This window comes from Thamnophis elegans, chromosome 6, assembly GCF_009769535.1.
Source record: "Thamnophis elegans isolate rThaEle1 chromosome 6, rThaEle1.pri, whole genome shotgun sequence".
Lineage (NCBI taxonomy): Eukaryota > Metazoa > Chordata > Lepidosauria > Squamata > Colubridae > Thamnophis > Thamnophis elegans.
Window position 1 is genome coordinate 32,055,813 of NC_045546.1, and position 19,931 is coordinate 32,075,743.

General features: G+C 37.0%; 1 protein-coding gene across 1 annotated transcript; it reads right to left on the bottom strand.

Moving 5' to 3' along the window:
• Positions 1–246: 246 nt before the first annotated feature.
• On the bottom strand, positions 247–17,237 carry TOMM70 (translocase of outer mitochondrial membrane 70). The gene is made up of 12 exons (XM_032219490.1): positions 16,896–17,237; positions 12,301–12,474; positions 11,658–11,784; positions 11,091–11,200; positions 9,199–9,347; positions 6,910–7,117; positions 5,895–6,029; positions 5,438–5,545; positions 5,145–5,261; positions 3,684–3,781; positions 2,314–2,436; positions 247–1,874 (listed from the first exon to the last, which is right to left on the bottom strand). The coding sequence occupies exons 1-12, from the start codon at positions 17,160–17,162 to the stop codon at positions 1,721–1,723; spliced, it is 1,770 nt and encodes a 589-aa protein (XP_032075381.1). The 5' UTR covers positions 17,163–17,237; the 3' UTR covers positions 247–1,720.
• Between the last annotated feature and the right edge of the window lie 2,694 nt (positions 17,238–19,931).

Sequence of the window (19,931 nt, forward strand, 5' to 3'; positions counted from 1 at the left end):
GTTATGTCTTTTGAAATTTCCAATTTCACTCTTTGTGAACATTTTGAAGAAAACTCTACATTCACAATTGGGGTGTTTAAAGGCTGAAACTCATCCCTAATATGGAATGGATTTTCTCCCCAAATATCAGCAAAGAAAATAAACAGAATTTTAGAAGTTTCATTAATTTCATTTCTGCAACAGCTTTTAGTACATTTCTTTACCCAATTATATACAATTTCCAACCAATACCCCAGACCACAGATGTATAAAGATATCTGAACAGAATATTTATTTGGTGACTTTACATGTATAAGTCATTTACAAAAAGAATCATATGCATTGTTTCAGTGCAACTTCAAATATCTGAATAACAGGCAAAAATTCTGATAATTCAAAATGCTAGTATTAGTTCACACATGCTTAATTCTTCATTGCTTTCAAGAGAAAAATGCCTGAATGGCCATGCAAATAAAAACTCCTCTTAAAATATGATAGCAGGGAAATGGAGATGGACATATAGGAAATAAAGTTTCATTGCACTGCTCTTTTTGAAGCACTGAAATTCTAACTTGAACGTTGAACAATATTATTCGTCTTTGCTCAATCACTCCAGGTCAGCCACCATCTTTTAATAAGTGAAAAAGACAACAATCTTTGGGGAAAGACATTGTAAATACAATTTTATTTCTTTGGCATTGGTAGCAAAAAGAAATTCCAATGAAGGAATACTCAAATGTGCTATACAATGCATTTCAGGTAAGTTGCAATAGCACTACAAGAATTATGGATTCAATTTCCAAATAACAGTGGAACAACTGATAACATATTTAATTTTCTAAGTACTCTAATTCAGAGTAAGACTGTTTTAACATAACTAAAGTTTGTGTACTGTAGTATCAATACAAGAAAATATTTTTTTCATGAAAGAATAATTAACTATAGTTTTCAAATCAGTCAGACCTTTTGAATCAAACTTCATTCCAAGGCTCTAAACCCTTACTTGTATGACACAGCAATTGCAGCATATTGTTTTGAACAGTTCCAGGATCTCTTAGGCAGTGACTATGCAATTTTGCTATTGTTTTGAAAAACTGTTTAATAATAATAAAAAATTCCAAGAATGCTCAAATCAAAATAATTTGCTTTTGGAACACAGAACATCCTCACATGACAGTGAATGAACTATAAAATATATACAAAAATATCCTTAAAACAGTTTAGCCACTGTCTCTCATGAAACAGAAGCCAAAGGGAAGGAAATGTTGCATACGAGATCTTCTTTTGGGGGGAAAAACCTATTGCTACAAAATCTTCCCCATCAAACAATTCACAATTTTTGTTGTTTCCCCAAACCTAAAATAATGGATATATATTGTTAAAATCAACAGGAAAGCATGTTGCATAACACTCTTGTGGTTAGAACCAGTCATTCACAACACACCCTTAAAAAACGAGTCAGGAAGATTTTTATTTGCATGGCCAAAATAATATTTGATCCCCTTGTAATTTTGCTTTTAAGTTTCCTCTAACAATTATTTGATGGGGGAGGGCAAGGGGTGGAATTGTTTTCTTTCTTAAATAGCCATTCCCACAACACCTAAACATTTAACAGAATTACAACAGCACACGCACAAAAAAAAGTAACTTCCACCATTCAACACACTGCAACAGTGTCTTTAGGACTAGGGTGAAGTGGGCAGCTTTACTTTTTAAAAGATCATTCCTCTCCTTTTTTGTTTTACAGCGTTGGTGGCTTCAATCCATATTTTTTAGCAACTTCTGTCTGGGCATAAGCAGCATCACAGAGTGAGTAGAGGTGAGCCATTTCCATTTCTGATTTGGCTAGATTAATAGCTTTGTTGAACATATCAATGGCTTTATCCAGATTGCCCCTGCAATAGTGAAAAATGTATTGTAAAGAAAGAAGGAAAGACTGATATGGCAACAAGTAGAAATCAGTCATATACATTTCAAGTTTAAAAATAGTCTGCAACTGATATGAGGTTTAATAGAACATTAAAATATATAAATTATAAAATTTTGGAAACAGATGCAGGGCCATCTCCCAAAAAGCTCAAAGATTAGGCACATCTGATCAAAGGAAAGACTATGAAAACAATTTATCTTTAAATGAAATTCATAATGGGAAAAGTTGATGATTGTACAATATAACCACAAAAAGTTCTTTTTTAATTAATATCTAACTCTGCCTGAACTAAACATATGTTAATCTAATGCATAAATTCTACGGCTACTGAGAACAATTTATGGTATGTTTTTCCAACAGTAATTCAGAATTTTAGATGCCAAACTTAAAAAAAATATGTTTACCTTTGCACTTCAATTGTCCCCATGGTTTCATATGCAAAATCGCATTTGTTATCAATTTCAATAGCTTTGCTTATAAGTTCCAAACCTTTATCTAAATCTTGCTTCCACTGAAGCTGAAGTAAACTGGAAAAAAATCATTACAGATCAATGGTGAACGTTTAGTCTACAACTCATGTGCATGAAAATGACAAATATATTCCTGCTGAATCAAGCTTGGATTCATTTTCACAATAGCCGATCGGATACATTTTCGATGAAGCTGAAGTCTAAATATGTCCCTATTTTTGCTATAATTTACAATCATAAGAATAGTTACACAAAGTAACAAATGAAAATAACCCTTGATAGATTTTCCCTTCATGAATTTATCCATTCTCCTTTTAAAACTATTCAATTACTAGTCATCATGAAACTCTTGCAGTGATGAACTTTACAGGATCATGTAAATACGTACATAGAGCCGAGGTGGCGCAGTGGTTAAATGCAGCAGTGCAGGCTACTTCAGCTGACTGCAGTTCTGCAGTTCGGCTGTTCAAATCTCACTGGCTCAAGGTTGACTCAGCCTTCCATCCTTCCGAGGTGGGTAAAATGAGGACCCAGATTGTTGTTGAGGGCAATATGCTGACTCTGAGGGCTGAAAGCCCTATGAAGCGGTATATAAGTCTAACTGCTATTGCTATAGTTGTATTTTTCCCCCACAATGAAATAAAAAAGTTTCTCTCCATTCACTTTTGTCCATACCAAGCATCCCTCATCTCTTTTTTTTCTGGCTAAAACACTTTAGTTCTACAGGCAGTCTTCGATGTATGACCTCAACTTGGATTGGAACTTGGGAATTGGTTGAGTCACAACCAATTTTATGGGTTTTTTTGTCCCATTCAATGACTTCTCCCATTGACTTTATCACAAACTAGCAGGGAAGGTTGGGGTCACATGATAGCCATTGCAATCATTGTAAATGCTAAGTGCCCGAACTGTGATCAGGTCTTTTGAGTACTGGATCCTTTCTGTCACTGCACACAGATCTGGCATTCTAAATTCAAATTCATGGTGTCATATTTGAGAGAAAAAAGATAATATGAAATTGGGCATCTCATTAACCCATTTAGTAGTTAAGCAACTGACCAATAGAAATAATGTAAACTTTTCAACTTTCATATTTGATGCTTAAATTAACAATTTCAGACTAGGATCCACAGTAATAGTACTTAGGGCTAAAATTCAGATATTTTACCAATAAAGTTTTATTATGATTCACTGAGCAAAGTATTATTCTGCACTATAATTATATTAACTGTATTAAGAAGTGCTACTGTATAATTAAAAATTATGTTATCGTATGTGAACTTAATATTAAAACAAATAGTTACCCCTTATGAACGTAGGTAGTAGCATTATCTGGCTCAAGATCAATACATTTATCATACATATCATCAGCTTTGCCAAACTGTTGTTGGTCTGTTAATGCCTGCATGGAGACACAATAACAACATAGTTCATCCGTTAATGTGTTTTATAACAGTTCTAATAATAAATAAAATATTGTTGTTTATTATTAAATTATTTATTATTAAATGTATATGTCATCCATATCACTATCTAAAGCATCTCTGGCCATCTTACAATACAATAAAAACACAAATATACAAACATTTAAAGCATTAACATTAATGAGATAAAGCTAGGAATTAAGTATCCAAGACGTACAGGGGTGGGATCTTATTCCTCCAGCATAAAGTGGCCCCATTGGGATACCAGGCCAATCGGCAGAGCTACCTTTTGAATTCCTTTTGGAAGGCCAGGAGACTGGAGGTGGATCTCACTTCTGGTAGCAAGATGTCCTAAAAGGTGGCGAGTATCACAGAAAAGGCTCTTTCCTGTAAACTGAAATTTGTTGACTGACGAAGTCAGTAAAACTCCCCTTCTGCCAGAAAGAGTGGGGCAGGCTAACCTACTGACAGTTCCTCAGGTAATCTAGAACTATACCATGAAGGGTTTAAAGGTCGAACGCCTAGAATTGGACCCAGAAGCAAATCGGCAGCCAATGCAGCTTGCTTAACAGCAGTGTTATATGTGTTACTCTAGGGCCCTATTGAACTGTCAGCATAGTGGTGTTCTGTGCAAGCTGTAGCTTCCAAATACTCTTCAAAGGTAGCCCCATGTGCAGTGCAGTGCACTGCAGCGCAACCCCATCCAGAACTAAAGTTGCTAAACTTCCAGAACCCTAGGCTCCTCACACCCATAGCCACTGAGTGTTGGCAGAGTCCAGCTGAAGTCTGTTTTTCCCCATCCAGATCCTTATGGCCTCCAGGCACTGCAAAAAGGCAGTGACAGTAACACTTGAGTAACAGAGGACCAAGATATATTATTGAATATCAGCACTTGATGATACTTCATTCTAGGACGTCTGATGATCTTACCCAGTGAATTCATGAAGATATTAAAAAGATTGTAGAGATTACTAAGTACTAACCCTGTGGTGCATCATAAAGGAGAAGCAGCGGCCTGGATCTGCTACAATTATGACTGGCCTTGCTAAAAGGAGCCAAAATCCTGCTCTCATCTACAAATGCAATAAATGCTGTTTCTGTTCCATAACAAGATTTGAAACCCAATTGAAAGGGTTCCAGATAATTCATTTTATCCAGGGCCCTCTGAAACTGTCATGCTATTCTCATTAGCACTTACATCTATGTCATTAGTACTTACATATATTTGCATGATCTCCTATGGTGTTTTGCATGTAACATCTCTTACAAGAATGTGTTCTATTGAGCTGGTTCATGATAGCACATGAGATTTTTAAATAAGGGACTAAAGAAATTATATACCTGGGCATACAACGCATAACCTTCAGCACACTTTGGAAATTTCTTAATAACATCCTCAAAACCTTTCATTGCTGCTTGTACTTGCGAAGTATTGTTTCCAGTATAGGCTTGACGATACTGCAACGAAATAGAATTATTGAGTTAAAAAAATAATAAACCTTAGTAAAAAGCCTACATATTCATTCCCAGGTAATTGTAAGTGTAACTTGTAAACTTGCTACAAATGATATTGTTTTTCCAAACAGCTTGTGAGGTATGTTACAATAAAGTCTAATAAACTTTCAAATACTCACCAAAGCAAAACATTTCTGTGCCTGTGCCAAGGCAGAATCTGGGCGCAAACGGATACATTCATCAAAATCTTCTACAGCTTCTTCTACACGGTCAAGCAAAATTTTTAGCTGAAAAAGACAAAAACTATCAAATGAAAGTAAAATACCCCCTGTAATACAGTTATCAGTTAAAGACATACTGACTCAACCTGTATTACCTGGTTGAATTCTTTAGAAACCTAGCAGATGTTTACAAGTTACGTAGCATCTCTCATAATGTCATTAATATTAAACTTGTACCTCTACCAAAGTACTGATGAATGTAGAATTGTCACTTCAATATGCATAATTCAGTACACAGTTACAATAGTTTCCATTTATTATTGTCAGTCTGTTGCGATTTTTATCCTGGACTTATCCATACAATGAAACATCTGATGAGATGAGAAAAATATTAAGGTGGTAGAATAATCCCTACCTGTCCTCTATGATGATAAACATCTGCATTCTGAGGATCAATATCAGCAGCCATATTAAAGTCTTGAGTAGAGAGCGAAGGCTGTTGCTGCTGCATATACATACTTCCTCGTTTGATGAGGGCATTAGCACGAAGCTATTGAGAAGAATTAAAACTGTTATGCATTTCTTTTCTTGGATATTTCAGTTTCATTACAGAAGTATCTTTTTGATCATTTTTTTTAGATTTAAAAACACTCTGCACTAGTATCTCAGGTAAAATCTTAAGCTTCTTCTTTTGGACTTTTTTTCCATGTCACAAAATGGCTTGTACACAGTGCTGAACATTTAATGCATATTATTTCCCAAAATAATACCATTCCTAATTCATAGAGCATCTAAACCCTTGATTGGTAATATCCCTCCAATAAAAACTAATATACTCATAAGAATTAAAACACATCACATAAAGTTTAAATAAGTAACTACAGAAAGCATATCAGTAGTGCACTCAGACTGATATACTTTACTACAGCCAAGGGTCATCAGCAGTTGCAGGACCTCCATGAAGAGGGAGCAAAAAAGAGAAGTGATACAGCAAACAGCATTATTTCCAGGCCAGGAAAAAAAGAGGGCAAGTGTTTTATCAAAAGCAACAGTTGAAAAGTGGAATATTTGAAGGAATTATTTACTACAATAAACACTGAAAATTAAACATTACATTCTGAAGTCTAGAACAGAGTATGGGTAGCAAAGAGTTAATCCTGTTATACTCTTGTGTGAAAATAGGCAGTTCTAGGGCAAAGTAGAAGCTAGAGAAAACATAAAATATTTTTTAGTCCAACATAAAATATCCTCAATGGCTTCCCTAGAATTATCAGGGTTGCCCTTACCACGCTTCTAGAGGGAAAAGATTTTTTTCAAACTTCATATCTATTCTAAAAATTTGATTTCCCCTGAAAACAACACAATCACTTTATTTCTTGAATGTCCCCATCACCACTAAGAAATGTTTTGTAAATCTATAAAACACTTACCTTTACATTTGCATCTTCCATAACTATAACCTGATTCAAATCAGGGTTGGCAGCATTTGCATTACCAATAAGTAAATAGAATGTAGCTCTTAATAGCAAAGCTTCTGCCATATATTTTCCTTTAGCTTCAATTTCTTTAGTACACTCGCTAATTATTTTGTCGTAGTTTTCTTCCTCCATATATTTCTTTGCCTTTAAATAGCCACAGCTGAAAGAAATGTGAAAAACAGTTATTAATATGCAAGAGAAATGTTTCTCTAGTCAAAACCATAATAAACTATTTCTGAAAAACCACCTAGATCAGTGATGGCGAACCTTTTTCTTACGATGTGCCAAAATTGTTTGGCACTTATTTGTGCCCTTAATCCTCCCACCCACCCCCGTGCATACACGCGTGACACACACACCCCAGGACACATGCGCACACGACCCTTCCCAAAGCTCTGGATGCTTTCCTGAAGCCTGGGGAGGGCCCCCCAGAAGCCGGAAATGAATCTTTTCCAAACTTCTGGTTGGGCCGTTGGGGCAGTTTTTCACCCTCCCCAGCCTCCGGAGGCTTTCCTGAAGCCTGGGGAGGGCGAAAACAGCCTCCGCTGTCCCTCCGGAAGGGCGAAAAATCAGCTGGCTGGTGCGTGCATGCACGCTGGAGCTCACAGCTGGCATTCCACCAAATATGGCTTCATGTGCCACAAGTTTGCCATCATGAGCCTGGATGAAAGAAAATCCTCTTTATATATTTTGTAATAATATTGGACTAGCAAGATTTTTGTAATTCTCAATGCATATATAAGATTGTTTTGAACCAAGCAATTCTAAATATGTGTAAATCCATCCATTACTACAGATTTGCTATTTAGTATTTTATTTTATTTATTTAAAATATTTAGATAGCTATCCATCTTCTAATCAACTCTGGGAAGCTCCCAATCAAAAGGATTGGAATTTGGCTAATTGAATGACTCCCAATTAAAAGGATTGTCATTATACAGAGCCATATTCTTGCCTTAAGCAAAACTAAGCAACCTGAATTGCTTTTGCATTTGATATTTTCTATATAATCATATTTCAGATATTCTATCATTAATTTTTAAAAGAAATTTTCATTCAAGTTTCATTCAAGTATCTGAACAATTCAAAACTATAAGAAAGTAAAGTATTGTGTTTATTCTATTTTTTTAAACTATAGAAACTATAGAAATCTTCTTTAGTATGAACAATCTGACATATTTTGGATTTATAATTCCCATAAGCACTAGAAATTAACAAAGGAACAAAAAAATTATGCCTTCCAGTTAGTCTGAAAAAAGAAACCACATCTTCAAACCTCAGCTTTAATCACTGTTAAGGCAACAGAGACTACGATGAGAGCAAATGTATCTATATCACAATGCAGATAAAACAACCAGGAGCACTCTGTCCACACCAGCATATTTAATCAGCAATACAAAAAGCTACTTTATAATCCTAAATGTGCTTTTTAAAAAGCTAACTGGACTTTTTTTCCCCTTGAAAACATTTCAAGTTAATTTTTGAAAAAGCACCTTTGTGACAACCATGACCTGGATGACTGAGAATATCCATAGACATCCACCTTAACAGTCACTTCGCAATGATATGGGTGGCAAACAGATTTAGTAATTAAATAAATATAAAATCAGACAAATTGATCTGAGTATTATATATTCTGATATGAAAAGTCTAGAATTTCAGTTAGAAGTTTCTTGCCACAGAATAAGTCAGCTACCAGTAAAGAGCCATGTGCTATAAGACTGAGTTCCAAATTATCAAGGAATTTTAACTGAAGTGAATGGCCAAAAGTGTACAATCAGGGTGGGTAAACGGTGCTCACGCACCTGCACTCACACAGAACTATTCTCTCCTCCCCACCAGGCCACAAAGCTGGAAAGGTTGGGGACATCTGGCATAGAAGACTGTGTAGCATCTCACTTCTCCTGTGTTTAGGGGAATTGCTTCTTGGTCATGAACACAGAGTGGGATTTCAACAGTCATCTCCTTTGGCATTGCCATGTCCCTCCACTCCACCGAAAATCAATCTTCCTCCATAGAATGACTTTTCAGCATTTTGTTACTAAATGTGGCCACAATAAGCTAAAAATAACCTGCGTCTCACAGTGAGTGAAAACCCTTACTGTCTATCTACAAAAGCTCATTTCTCTTTCAGAAAATACAATAAATGGTAACAAAAATAAATATAATAATGTTACATTTATATATCATATAATACAATCTCTACTGGAAGTTTAGTTGCTTAACTGCTCAGTCACTTACTTTTCTTTTATTATGGAGGCCTCTCCTTCTTTATCTTTATCTTCATCAGATTTCTCTTCCCTTTGAAGAGGCTGAGATATAATGTCATCCGTGAAAGAGCTGAAGTAAGATTTGATAAACTGTGGTGAAGGCATCAAGGGTTCCCGGTTCTATAAAAAGGTAAACATTGATAATTTGAATAAGGCAAACCAGCCAATGCTATTAAAGAAATGAACCAAACTAGCAAATTATTTTCAGAATTTAGCTGCAAATATAGCCAACTGAACGTTTCTTCCAATTATTAGCTTTTTCATCCTGTTTGATTTTCAGAGCTCAAGATTCCATTTCTTGCATTAAATAAGTGTTAAAGAGACACATTCTCAAGAATTTTCATTCAAAGGAGATCTTTCTGTCATTATTTAGATCCCAGGTAAAAAAAGGTTTTGCAATATTGGTGTACTGACTGACTTGTTCATTAACAGATACTTCTATTATTCATATTTCATTTGACAGTAATCACTTATATCCAAGATCCTACTAAAAATTATCTTAAATGTATTTGAACAGAATAACAACATTCTTTTCAAGTAGCCTTTTTCTATTTCTCTTCCATTTGTCCCTACTATTGTGGGAAGCTCCAAATCAACAGAAGTTTTTGGATGTGTTTTTCCTCCCCACAAAGCTACATACAGGTAATCCTTGACTTAAAACCATAATTGGAACCAGAATCTTGGTCACTGAATTAGGTGATCTTTAAATGAGATGTCATGTGACTGTTTAGCTCAACCACCGCAATCTCTACCTTACCTGTTTAGGTCATTAAGCAATCTCAAGGGCTGACAAGGGGACAGAGTTCTAGATAAGGAGCATGGCATGCCTTAGGGGTGAGGGCTGGGTAGACCCTAGGAGGCTCTGTTCAGGAGCAAAAAATCCTTCCTACTGAACTCTAAGCACAATTCCCAGTCCCTGAGTGAAATGCACAGCCTTGCTAGGCTTCCTTCTCCCATATGAGACTCCCAACAATTCTTACTTTACTGTGCTGCCTCTTTGCTTCCCCTTGTTTCTGGGGGCTGGTTGAAAGAGCTACTCATGAAATCAATTCTCCTTCACATTCTGATGAAGTGCAGGAACAAAACTCAAATCTTCATGATTGGCGTTCCATTTCTGGATGCTGCCAAAGAAGTTCAGCAGGTAGCTCTTTAGTCAGCCCCCAGAGATGAAAGGAATCCTTTTTGTAGGTAGGACCTTTCCTAATGGCTTTCCTGACTTTATGGGATGTCATAATTGTGGATCGTTATTAAATGAATGGTTGTATGTCGAAGACTACTTGTATAGACTAGAGAATTTCAAATTGACTTCTAGTATAGTGATTTTAAGTACTCTAAACTTTTGATTTACTTTAAATATGAGATACTTATCTGTTAAAATGATATATATGTGTATCTCATATTTACATATGTGGCATGCTCTTCATATACATAACACTTCTTATATTTATATAAACTTATAGTCATCCTGGTGCAGTGGCAATCAATTGCCTTCAAGCATAGTCAAAATATCAAATGTAACTATTTGATTGCCTCCAACTAGACCTGAGTGTCATTTTAGTGAGTTCTATTACATGATCAAAACAAGATATCTCACAGTTCTTTATGTCAGTTAATGATAACACTCCAATTAATTCGTATAAATTCTATGACATTTCATTGAAGTTAACATTACTAAAAAAAGAATTGCATTTTGAATATTCTTGCAACTTTACCAGCACAACTATATGACGTTTCATTGAAGTTAACATTACTAAAAAAAGAATTGCATTTTGAATATTCTTGCAACTTTACCAGCACAACTATATTGGGGTAATCATTTAAGCTAGCTAACATTTTACCATTTATATAGAGAACAAATCATACCTTATATTTCTCTTTGGCTTTTTCTTTCCCAAGAAGTTTAAGAACTTTATCAGCTAGCAACATACTTTGTTGATTTTGAAAGCCCTCTAAAATGCAAACTGCAGTAACATCTGGAAACATAAAAGATAAATTTCTAATCATTCAATTCTTGAAATGCTACCTAGGGAACTGCTACCAAGTAGATTAATATCCCCTGCAACAATTAATCCTGATGTTGGAAATGACCAGCTGAGTCCAAGAGTAGGGTCAAGGGAGTTATCAGTCGTGAATACCTTTGCACCCACAATAGCCCACCTTGAATTTCCTTAACTCTTACCTACCACCAATTTACTTTGGCCATTAGTAGTTCAGATTCTTGTAGAGAGCTTTAACATACAATAAATCTATATATTCATTTGAACTGCCCCGACTCCTGATTTCCTGAGGTTTGACACCTATGCAAATTTTATTCCCAAATCACCCTCTCCAAATTCTCATGTCACCAGGTACTTGAAGAACAGATTTTATTTCATGCTTAAATAATCTTTCTGTTTAATAATGATATATTTTAACATACAAAATACTCACCTTCTAAACATTCTTTTTTGTTGTCTAGTTTCTCATGTGCTTTTGCACGCCTAAAAAGTGCTTTCACATATCTGGGATTAAGTTCAACTGCCTTTGTGCAATCCTGGGCCACTTCTTTCCATTTTTGCTGTAGATACAAAAATAACTAATTAACATATTTGTTCAAATAAAAAAAGTAATATTGCTATGTATTTCTAATACTTGTAGCGTAAATATTAACTGTAATTCTGACTAGTGATTACACCCACATTAAAAAAAGGTCACTTTTTAGGCATGCAATCAATTTTTCTTCTTTCCTTTATTTTCATGTTTTCTTTCTTAAAAACTACAAAAAAATAAAGCAGTGTTGGCCACAAAATACTTTCATGTTTTTAAAAGACCCTCTCTAGAATGCTTGGTTATGTCTGCAACAACTCAAAGTTCTGTTATCATTTTTAAAACCAAGAGAATTTCATTTTTAAAAATGTAAACATTTTCAAAACCAAAAGTTTCCATTTTTAACATCTAGGCAACTTGGTACATTATTTATTTATTTATTTGCAATGGGAAGCACTGTGTCCAACATGCCTTCTAATTGTACTAACAGGTGGAAACTATATTTAAATTGCAAATGAACTTAAATATAGATTAGATGTTTTCATACCAGTTGTTCATAAGCTGCAGCTCGGTTCTGATAAAATGTAGAAAGGTCACTATTTTTTTCAGAAGGACATAAACTAATGGCTTCAGTATAGCATTGAATAGCTTGTTCGTATTTTCCAGCTTTAAAGTATTTGTTGCCTTTGTTCTTTGCAGCCTGTGCTTTATCTAGAGGACTCTGAAAATAAAAATCACGTATGAATTCTTAAAAATAAAAATAGAAAAAAAGCCAGCTTTGGTTAAAACTTTATAAACTTTCAAGAATCATTTGTAAAGTTCAGTATCTAAACAGCAGGGTTACTACATACATTACTTTACATACTAGCAGAATTTAACAATGCAAACATTAGCCATAGAACTTTCCAAAGGTCATTTCTTGTAACATCAACAAATACATGTGTGTCCTACACTTTATTAAAACTAAAAATGTCACCTTCTTCCATCTACCAGAGGTAAGTATCTCTTGCCCTCTGTGAAAAGTATTGTCAGCAACCTCTTAGTTTGCAAAGCTAGACAATAAGCAATAAGTAGTTTTATTCAACTTTTTCTGCTACCTAGTTGTTACAAGATTGACAAAAAATAGAGAAAAATATCTGTTCCCCCAAAGATAGAATATTCAATTTTTCCTGTTTTTCTCTTTTCTAAAATTTCCAGCAAATCAGACAAAGTTCTGGGTTCTATGCTCTAGCAATCCTTTAGCAGAGATTTTTAAGTAGGAAATCAATAGCAGTTCTACTACTCTAACCATTTATCTTCTCTGTGCCTCATCATCTCTTTTAAGGATGTCAAAAAGCTGGGAATGAAAGTTATATCAGACCTTCATTTAGTTTGGAAAGCATAGACATTTATTAGCTTGTAATATCCTTTACACATATACTACCATTATTACTTACAAAATATATTTATTAGGTGTAACTTAATTTCTTATAGAAGTATACCTGGTATATAAAGCTACAAAGCTCTATCCCACACTTCATTCCATCGCTTCCCTTTTTTTTTTCCTGTTGCCTCTGACCAATTATTCTGTGGTCACTAAGTAAACTTAAGTGCCATTTGAATTTGAATTTCCTTTATTTGTATGCCGCCCTTTTCCCTGGGGGGACTCAGGGCGGCTCACAATTCAAAGGGGAGGGGGGAAAAGACAAACAGTATTCCAATATGGAAACAATACAATATTAAAAGAGAGCACAACAGTCACACAATTCGGGTGGGGTTGAAATCTTAACCCCAGGCCAGCCGGGACAGCCAGATCTTTAAAGCGGCGCGGAAGGATTGAAGGGTGGTGAGGGTCCGAATCTCCACGGGGAGTTCGTTCCAGAGGGTCGGAGCAGCCACCGAGAAGGCTCTCCTCCGGGTAGTTGCCAGTTTGCACTGGCTAGTAGATGGAATTCGGAGGAGGCCTAATCGATGCGATCGTATCTAGTCTAGTGGAGGTAATTGGCAGTAGGCGGTCTCTCAAATACCCATTCAGTAAGGATGCTTCTCTTTCAAGCTATTTCTATAAATCTTACAGGTCTCCTAAGTCTATTGATACAGTACTTTCCTGTTTGTGGAAAGTGATATTTTGATCACAGCTTGGAGAAATTACTATTGCAAGAGAAAAGCTTTTCAAATATTTTTAAGTTAAGGCTCTTTCTCAATACTATATGGCACAAATCCTATAGCTGTTAGCTTGAAGGAACTAATATTTACTACATTATGAAAGAGCTGTCCTGGGAATCCTGGACAATGTGTTTGCTATAGCATTGTCACAATCAGATTGTTTTTAAAAAGTGGTGTGATGGCCTGAATTTTGATGGTCAGATCATTGTAGTTCCCAATTTTAAGTTTCTTACGGTAAACAACACATTCATAAATCATAAAAACCAATCAATTCATTATTTAGTATAAAGATGCAGACCTGACACATATTATAAAAACCTAATTGTGCAAGGGTAGAAATCTTATCCATTCAGGATTTGCCCAATTGGCTTTTGGGTCCATCAATAGTCTTGACATCAGAGCTAGGAAGTACGGCAAACATTGATCCTCAAAACTACCAGACCTGTGACTGGAATCTCTGCCTCCAAGTGATGGGACAAAAAACTATGGATAGAAACTCATCAGAGTGAGACTCAACCTGGAAATAAGGAGGAATTTCCTGACAGTAAGAACAGTTACTCAATGGAACAGCTTGCACCACTGGAGCTTTTCAAGAAAAGATTGGACAACCACTTGTCCATGATGGTATTATAAGAACTTGGGCAGGGGCTTGGACTAGAAGATCTCCAAGGTCCTTCCCAGCCCTATGATTCTATGGAGGATATAAATGCTGCTGTGTTTATTTGGATGAGGATCAAGCAGCCACTCTGATGCCAGCAGGAATCCTGCTTAAGTTTCTCAACCTGTTTCTAAGCTGGTGTGGCATTTCCTCACCACTTGGTGCTTGGTGACTTTAACTTCCATGCTTTGGTGAGTGGGTTTCATGGTTGTTATTGTGTCCATGGACGTGTCTCAGGTAATCTGTGGATCTGTCCAATACATACTGGCAAACATCCTTGGACCTTGCCTTTGCCTTCAAGCAACTTGCAATAAACTTGTTATGGTCAGCATTATGTGCAAAACTACAAGGAAAGAGCATTTACTAATATGAGGCGTACTATCATTAACATGCTGATGATCTTCAGCTATTTATCATCACCTCAGGTTAGACAGGAGATGCCATTAATGTTTTCTCCTAGTGTCTAGAGCTGTCTGGATCTGGATGTTGTGAAATGAATTGAAATTGAATTGCAGCAAGACAAGGTTGCAGGTTGTTGATCAAATTGTTCTGACTCTTCTGGTATTGTATCTTGAAGAGACAGCAGTGATCCTGAAGTAGTCCATGATGTGGTGGCCTGCTAGACTTGTGACTGTAATCAAGATATCCAGGTTATACAGATACAGTTGGGGCAAAACCCCTTAACATTCATTTGCATTATTCCAATATGCTGTACTTGGGGCTGCCTCAAGTTTCAATTAGCATAGGGTGTAGCAGCCCACCTATAGCTAGAAATTATCATTGTGAGCATATTGCATCTGGAACTCCAAGCTCTGCACTGGCTTCCTATTAGTTGCTAGGTGTAACTCAAATATGCACTGTTGCTTATAAAATCTTATATGATTTGGCACTGAGATACTTGCAGGATCAACTCCTGCATCCTTAAAGCTTTTATGATTCCTCATTTCTGCCATGAAGGAGGTAGAGAGGCATTGTTTCTCAGTGATAACACCAATCTTAAGTAACAGTCTGCTCATATAAATTAGATTGGCCTTCCATTGATGTGACCTTCCAAAAACCTTTGAAAATTGAATTCTGGAAGGCCTACTGTGGCTTGATTGTTTTCTTGATTTTATAGTTTTGTTTTAGCATGTTAAAACTATTTAATTCCTAACATGACATTTATTTAAATGATTATGTTGCCGGTAATTATTGTACACTCTCAAGAGTCTTGAGACTTAAGAGGATGTAAATAAATACAATTCAATCTTAAGTGCCTGGAAATTTATACATTGCCTTTGAGTGTCCAAAAATATTCTAAGTGAATTCACCTGCATACTGGATAGATTGCTCTGAACATATATATTGAAACAATATGATAAAGCAGTGTGCAATTGGAAAAATAATGCAAGACTAAAGGTTGATACACAGATCTATGAAAGCAACTAATACAATATCATAATGTTTCATACTTGAGTACAATGCACCTATATCTGGAATATGAAATACTGCTTTAACTACAAATCAATATTTTCAAGAAATGAAAAACAAAAGAGCCTGAAATAAAACTCCTTACACCAGCAGATCTTTAATCTTAGAAAGAAAAAACATTCAAAAAGAAACATGAAAAAAAGATATGTTTAAGAAGTGGATAATAAATAGTCCACTTGTTCATATAATTTTAGAACTCAGTTCCATCAATTACCGTATTTAGTGTCACCAATTAAATACATTAGCTTGACCACAATGGCTATTCTATATACTAATTTATATTATACAATATAAACAGTATAATACACTATATTAGTTTATATATTATTTAAAAAAATCATTTTTCAGCACTTAAAAAAGCCAAATTTTAATGCTTTTTCCCAGTAAACAACACACACAATATTACTAAATTTGAGTGTAACGCATGTATTCATTTCTATTAAAAAAACTATTTGTGTATTTCTCTTCTCATAAAGTTCAAAATAGTAACAGAGAAGAGAAGCCTTGAGGGAAGGCGAAAAAGCAAGGGATAAAGTCTCAAGAGACAAATCTGGCCCAGCAAACAAAACCAATCCCCCCCCCCCCCCCGCGCGCGCTTCTTGCTGGCTGAAGGACGGCAGCAGTCATGTGGACCAGCGCTCTCTTTCCCCTCGCAGGGCAGCCTCCTCCTCCCCCAAAGGAACCGTTGGAACAGGGACCCTTGGAGATCGACCTGCCCTCTTCAAGCACTTCGAACCGCAAAACTTCCACCGAGCCCTGCGCTCCAACCCCAAGCACGTGGCTCGCTCGCGCGCCGCAGCCTGAACGCTGCTCTTCCTCCGACGAAAGCCCCCGCCATCGCCCCTTCCCCGCCATCGCCCCCTTCTCACCAACTCGTCGCCGCCGCCGGCGGGGCCATCGAGATGACTACCCCCTGAAGAGTCGGTGAAGGCCGGGCTGGCTCTCCCCTCGGGAGTCTTCCTCTCGCTGGTTCCTTTGCCTCCGGCCCGCGTCCCACGCCTCCGTCGGTTCCACCAGTAAAAGGCTCCGACCCCAATCAGCGGCACCCCGATTGCCAGTGCCAGCTGCCAGCGCGGGATCCCCGAGCCCGTCCCGTTTCCACCTGCGGCGGCCTCCACGGGCTTCGAGGCGGCCATGACTCCCGCTCGCCTCGCGCTTTCAGTGGCGGCGGCGAAGCAGCCCAGGAAAGAAAAGAGTCAACGGAAACCAGGGGCATAACGGGAAAGGCGGTCCGGAAAAGCTTCCGCCCGCGGCCTGCTACCTATTACCTCGATTCAAACCCTAAGCTGTAGAGCCGCCTGCTGGCGGGAAAATAGCAGGGCGCGGCCGGATTGCATAGAAAGGAAAATCGTTCGTTCGTTAGGCATGGTGTGGGCTGGGTAGCACGGCTAACTCATACGCTCAGTTACGCAAAGGTCGCTTAAGTTTTAATACTATAGCCTTTAGTGTCATTGTACATCATGTATACAACGAAATTGGTTGTTTTTAATATATTTTAATATATTGTTAATATTTTAATAAGTAAATACGAAGGTTCGCCAGATTTGAAAAGAAATTCGATAAGAGCGTGCCTCTGCCTACTAAGTTGTATGGAAGGGAGAGTTGGTAAGGCAGGAGCGGCTCAACAGCAGCCAGAAGCATGTGTAGTAAAACAAGGAGAGATGCTGAATGAATGCAAATTAAGATAAAATGCTACTGATGTGAACCAAAGTACTTTACCTGTGGAATGTCTGTAGAGGTTCTCAGTCATCCGGGTCATAGTTGCCCCAAAGGTGCTTTTTCAAGAGGCAACTGCACTTTGTTTTATCTTTGAAGACGTTTGGCTTCTCATTCAAGAAGCTTCTTCGGGTCTGACAGGAGAGTGGGTCATTGGAAGGATTTATATTCCTTGCAGAAAGCTAGTCATTTGCATCCTTTTAGAGCAAGAGTGTCAAACTTGCAGCCCATGGGCTGGATGCGTCATGGGCTGACCACACCCACCCCGTTTTAGGAAAGGGAGAAAAGTTGTGATACATTACGTGATGACAATATTTTAGAGGGTCATTGAAGCAGAGAAAAAATTACCAGAAAAATTGCAGACTACAGGAAGCAGGAGCACTGCTCAGGTGACCCTTAGGACCCAGATAAACCTCCAAGTGCTTCAGCGACCCTTAAAACACAAGTGTCAAACTTGCAACATCACATTGTTACGTGACTTATCAGGACTTGTTTCGCCTTCGTTAAACTGGGGTGGGCATAGCCAGTGCGTCACTCATCCAGCCCAGGGGCCACAAGTTTGACACCCCTGCAGTCTAAAAGGATGCAAATGACCAGCTGTCTGCAGGAATATAAATCCTTTCATTCTCCACTGTCCTGTTAAAGCTGAAGAAACTTTTTGGATGAGAAGTGAAACGTTTTCAAAGAAAAATAGGAAGTCCCGTTGCCTTCCGAAAAAGCACCTTTGGGATTACCTGTGGAATCCACAGGTGTGTGCAAGTGAGCAATCAATAAAAAAGAAATACATTTGAGGTTTGGCCATGGGGAAAGAATGACCAAAGCAAAATTTCAAAATGATTATGTGAAGGAAGAGTGGTTTAAGAGGTAAGAAAAGATGTAGAAAGTCATGGTTATAGACAGCTGATGAGATATTCAGAAAAGGAAGGGGTGGATGGTTTATAAAGAACAAAATACATTGCTATAAATTAATGTACGTACTGGATAACTACAGTTAAATTTCTTTATCTTATTGAGCTTATTTTTAATTCCTTTTATGTGTTTTGCATATTATTGTTTACTCTAAACCGGAGTACCATGATTGGAATAAAAGTATGCAATTTCATTACAGAATATGGTAATTATTCAGCTTCATATGCAATTGTGCAAGGGAGACAGTTTACAGTAACAATCTCAACCTGGGAACTTTGTTCAGACATTCCAGGAGGGAGTCTCCTAAAGCGAAGCTACCTATGAATGTAGCAAATATTTTGCACAATCAAATGCCCTAATTTTCTTTCACTGTGGTTGTACACTGCCATATTACATAGCCTAAGCTTAAGTAAATCTATGTTTAAACTTGAAATAAATGAGTTTTGTCTTTTTTTCTGTTTTCTTTTTTCCTTGAAAACAGCATCTCATATTATTTTGTTGTTAATGAAATGTTGTCTAGTCTATTGCCAAACATAACATATTGATGGCTATTTTAAAATGAACCTGCCTGAATATTGCTCACCTGCAGATAAATTGCTTCCTGAGTTGCTTCTGTCGGTGTGACTGTAGTGGTCAATGGAGGGAGTTCATTATATTTTCTTCCTATTTTCTTTGCTGAAATATTCACTTCAGGGAGAAGGAAAATGGGGTTTGTATCTGGTATGCAAGTTAATAACTGTTTGTTTGATTCTCTGTTTTGATACAAGGGCGCAGCTGTGATAGTTGAAGATGTTGGTATTTGGCTGCCTGATAGTTTCATTGGTGGTAGGTGCACTTTAAACACTGATGGTGGCTTTCCTGGTGGTTTTAATGGTGGAAGAGAAAATTTTGCCATAGCATAAACATCTGTGAAACTCTCCTGAGAAAAGAAGAATCATTTTTTAAATTAAAAACAGGATAAATACTATTGTTTTTGAACTACATACCATGTTCTTTCAAGGGGCATAAATTGCAGAGCTAAAAGCATACTCATAGGTTTTGTCTCCTTAAGTGATATTTAAGGAGACATGGTAATTAATAATTTGCATTATTTTCAATTGTGTACTAATAAAAGTTAATGATAGATGTAGATTTTTAATGTTCTGTAATTAATTGAATTCAAGTTAGAGCTTCCTTCTGGAAACAGAATCAAGAAGCCAATTTGCCGGGGCTTCCGGGGCAGGACTTTGCCGTTGGCGGTGGCTTAATTGAGCTCTCCCAGATTTCTGGCTCGTTATCTA

Bases quoted from the DNA above. Each gene is read 5' to 3' on its own strand.
- TOMM70 (XM_032219490.1), bottom strand. From the start codon at position 17,162: ATGGCCGCCTCGAAGCCCGTGGAGGCCGCCGCAGGTGGAAACGGGACG. The intron at 9,348-11,090 runs GTATGATTTGTT...ACCTTTTTATAG, and splicing joins AAGCCAAAGAGAAATATAAG to AACCGGGAACCCTTGATGCC. The intron at 7,118-9,198 runs GTAAGTGACTGA...CATTTCTTTCAG, and splicing joins GCCTCCATAATAAAAGAAAA to CTGTGGCTATTTAAAGGCAA.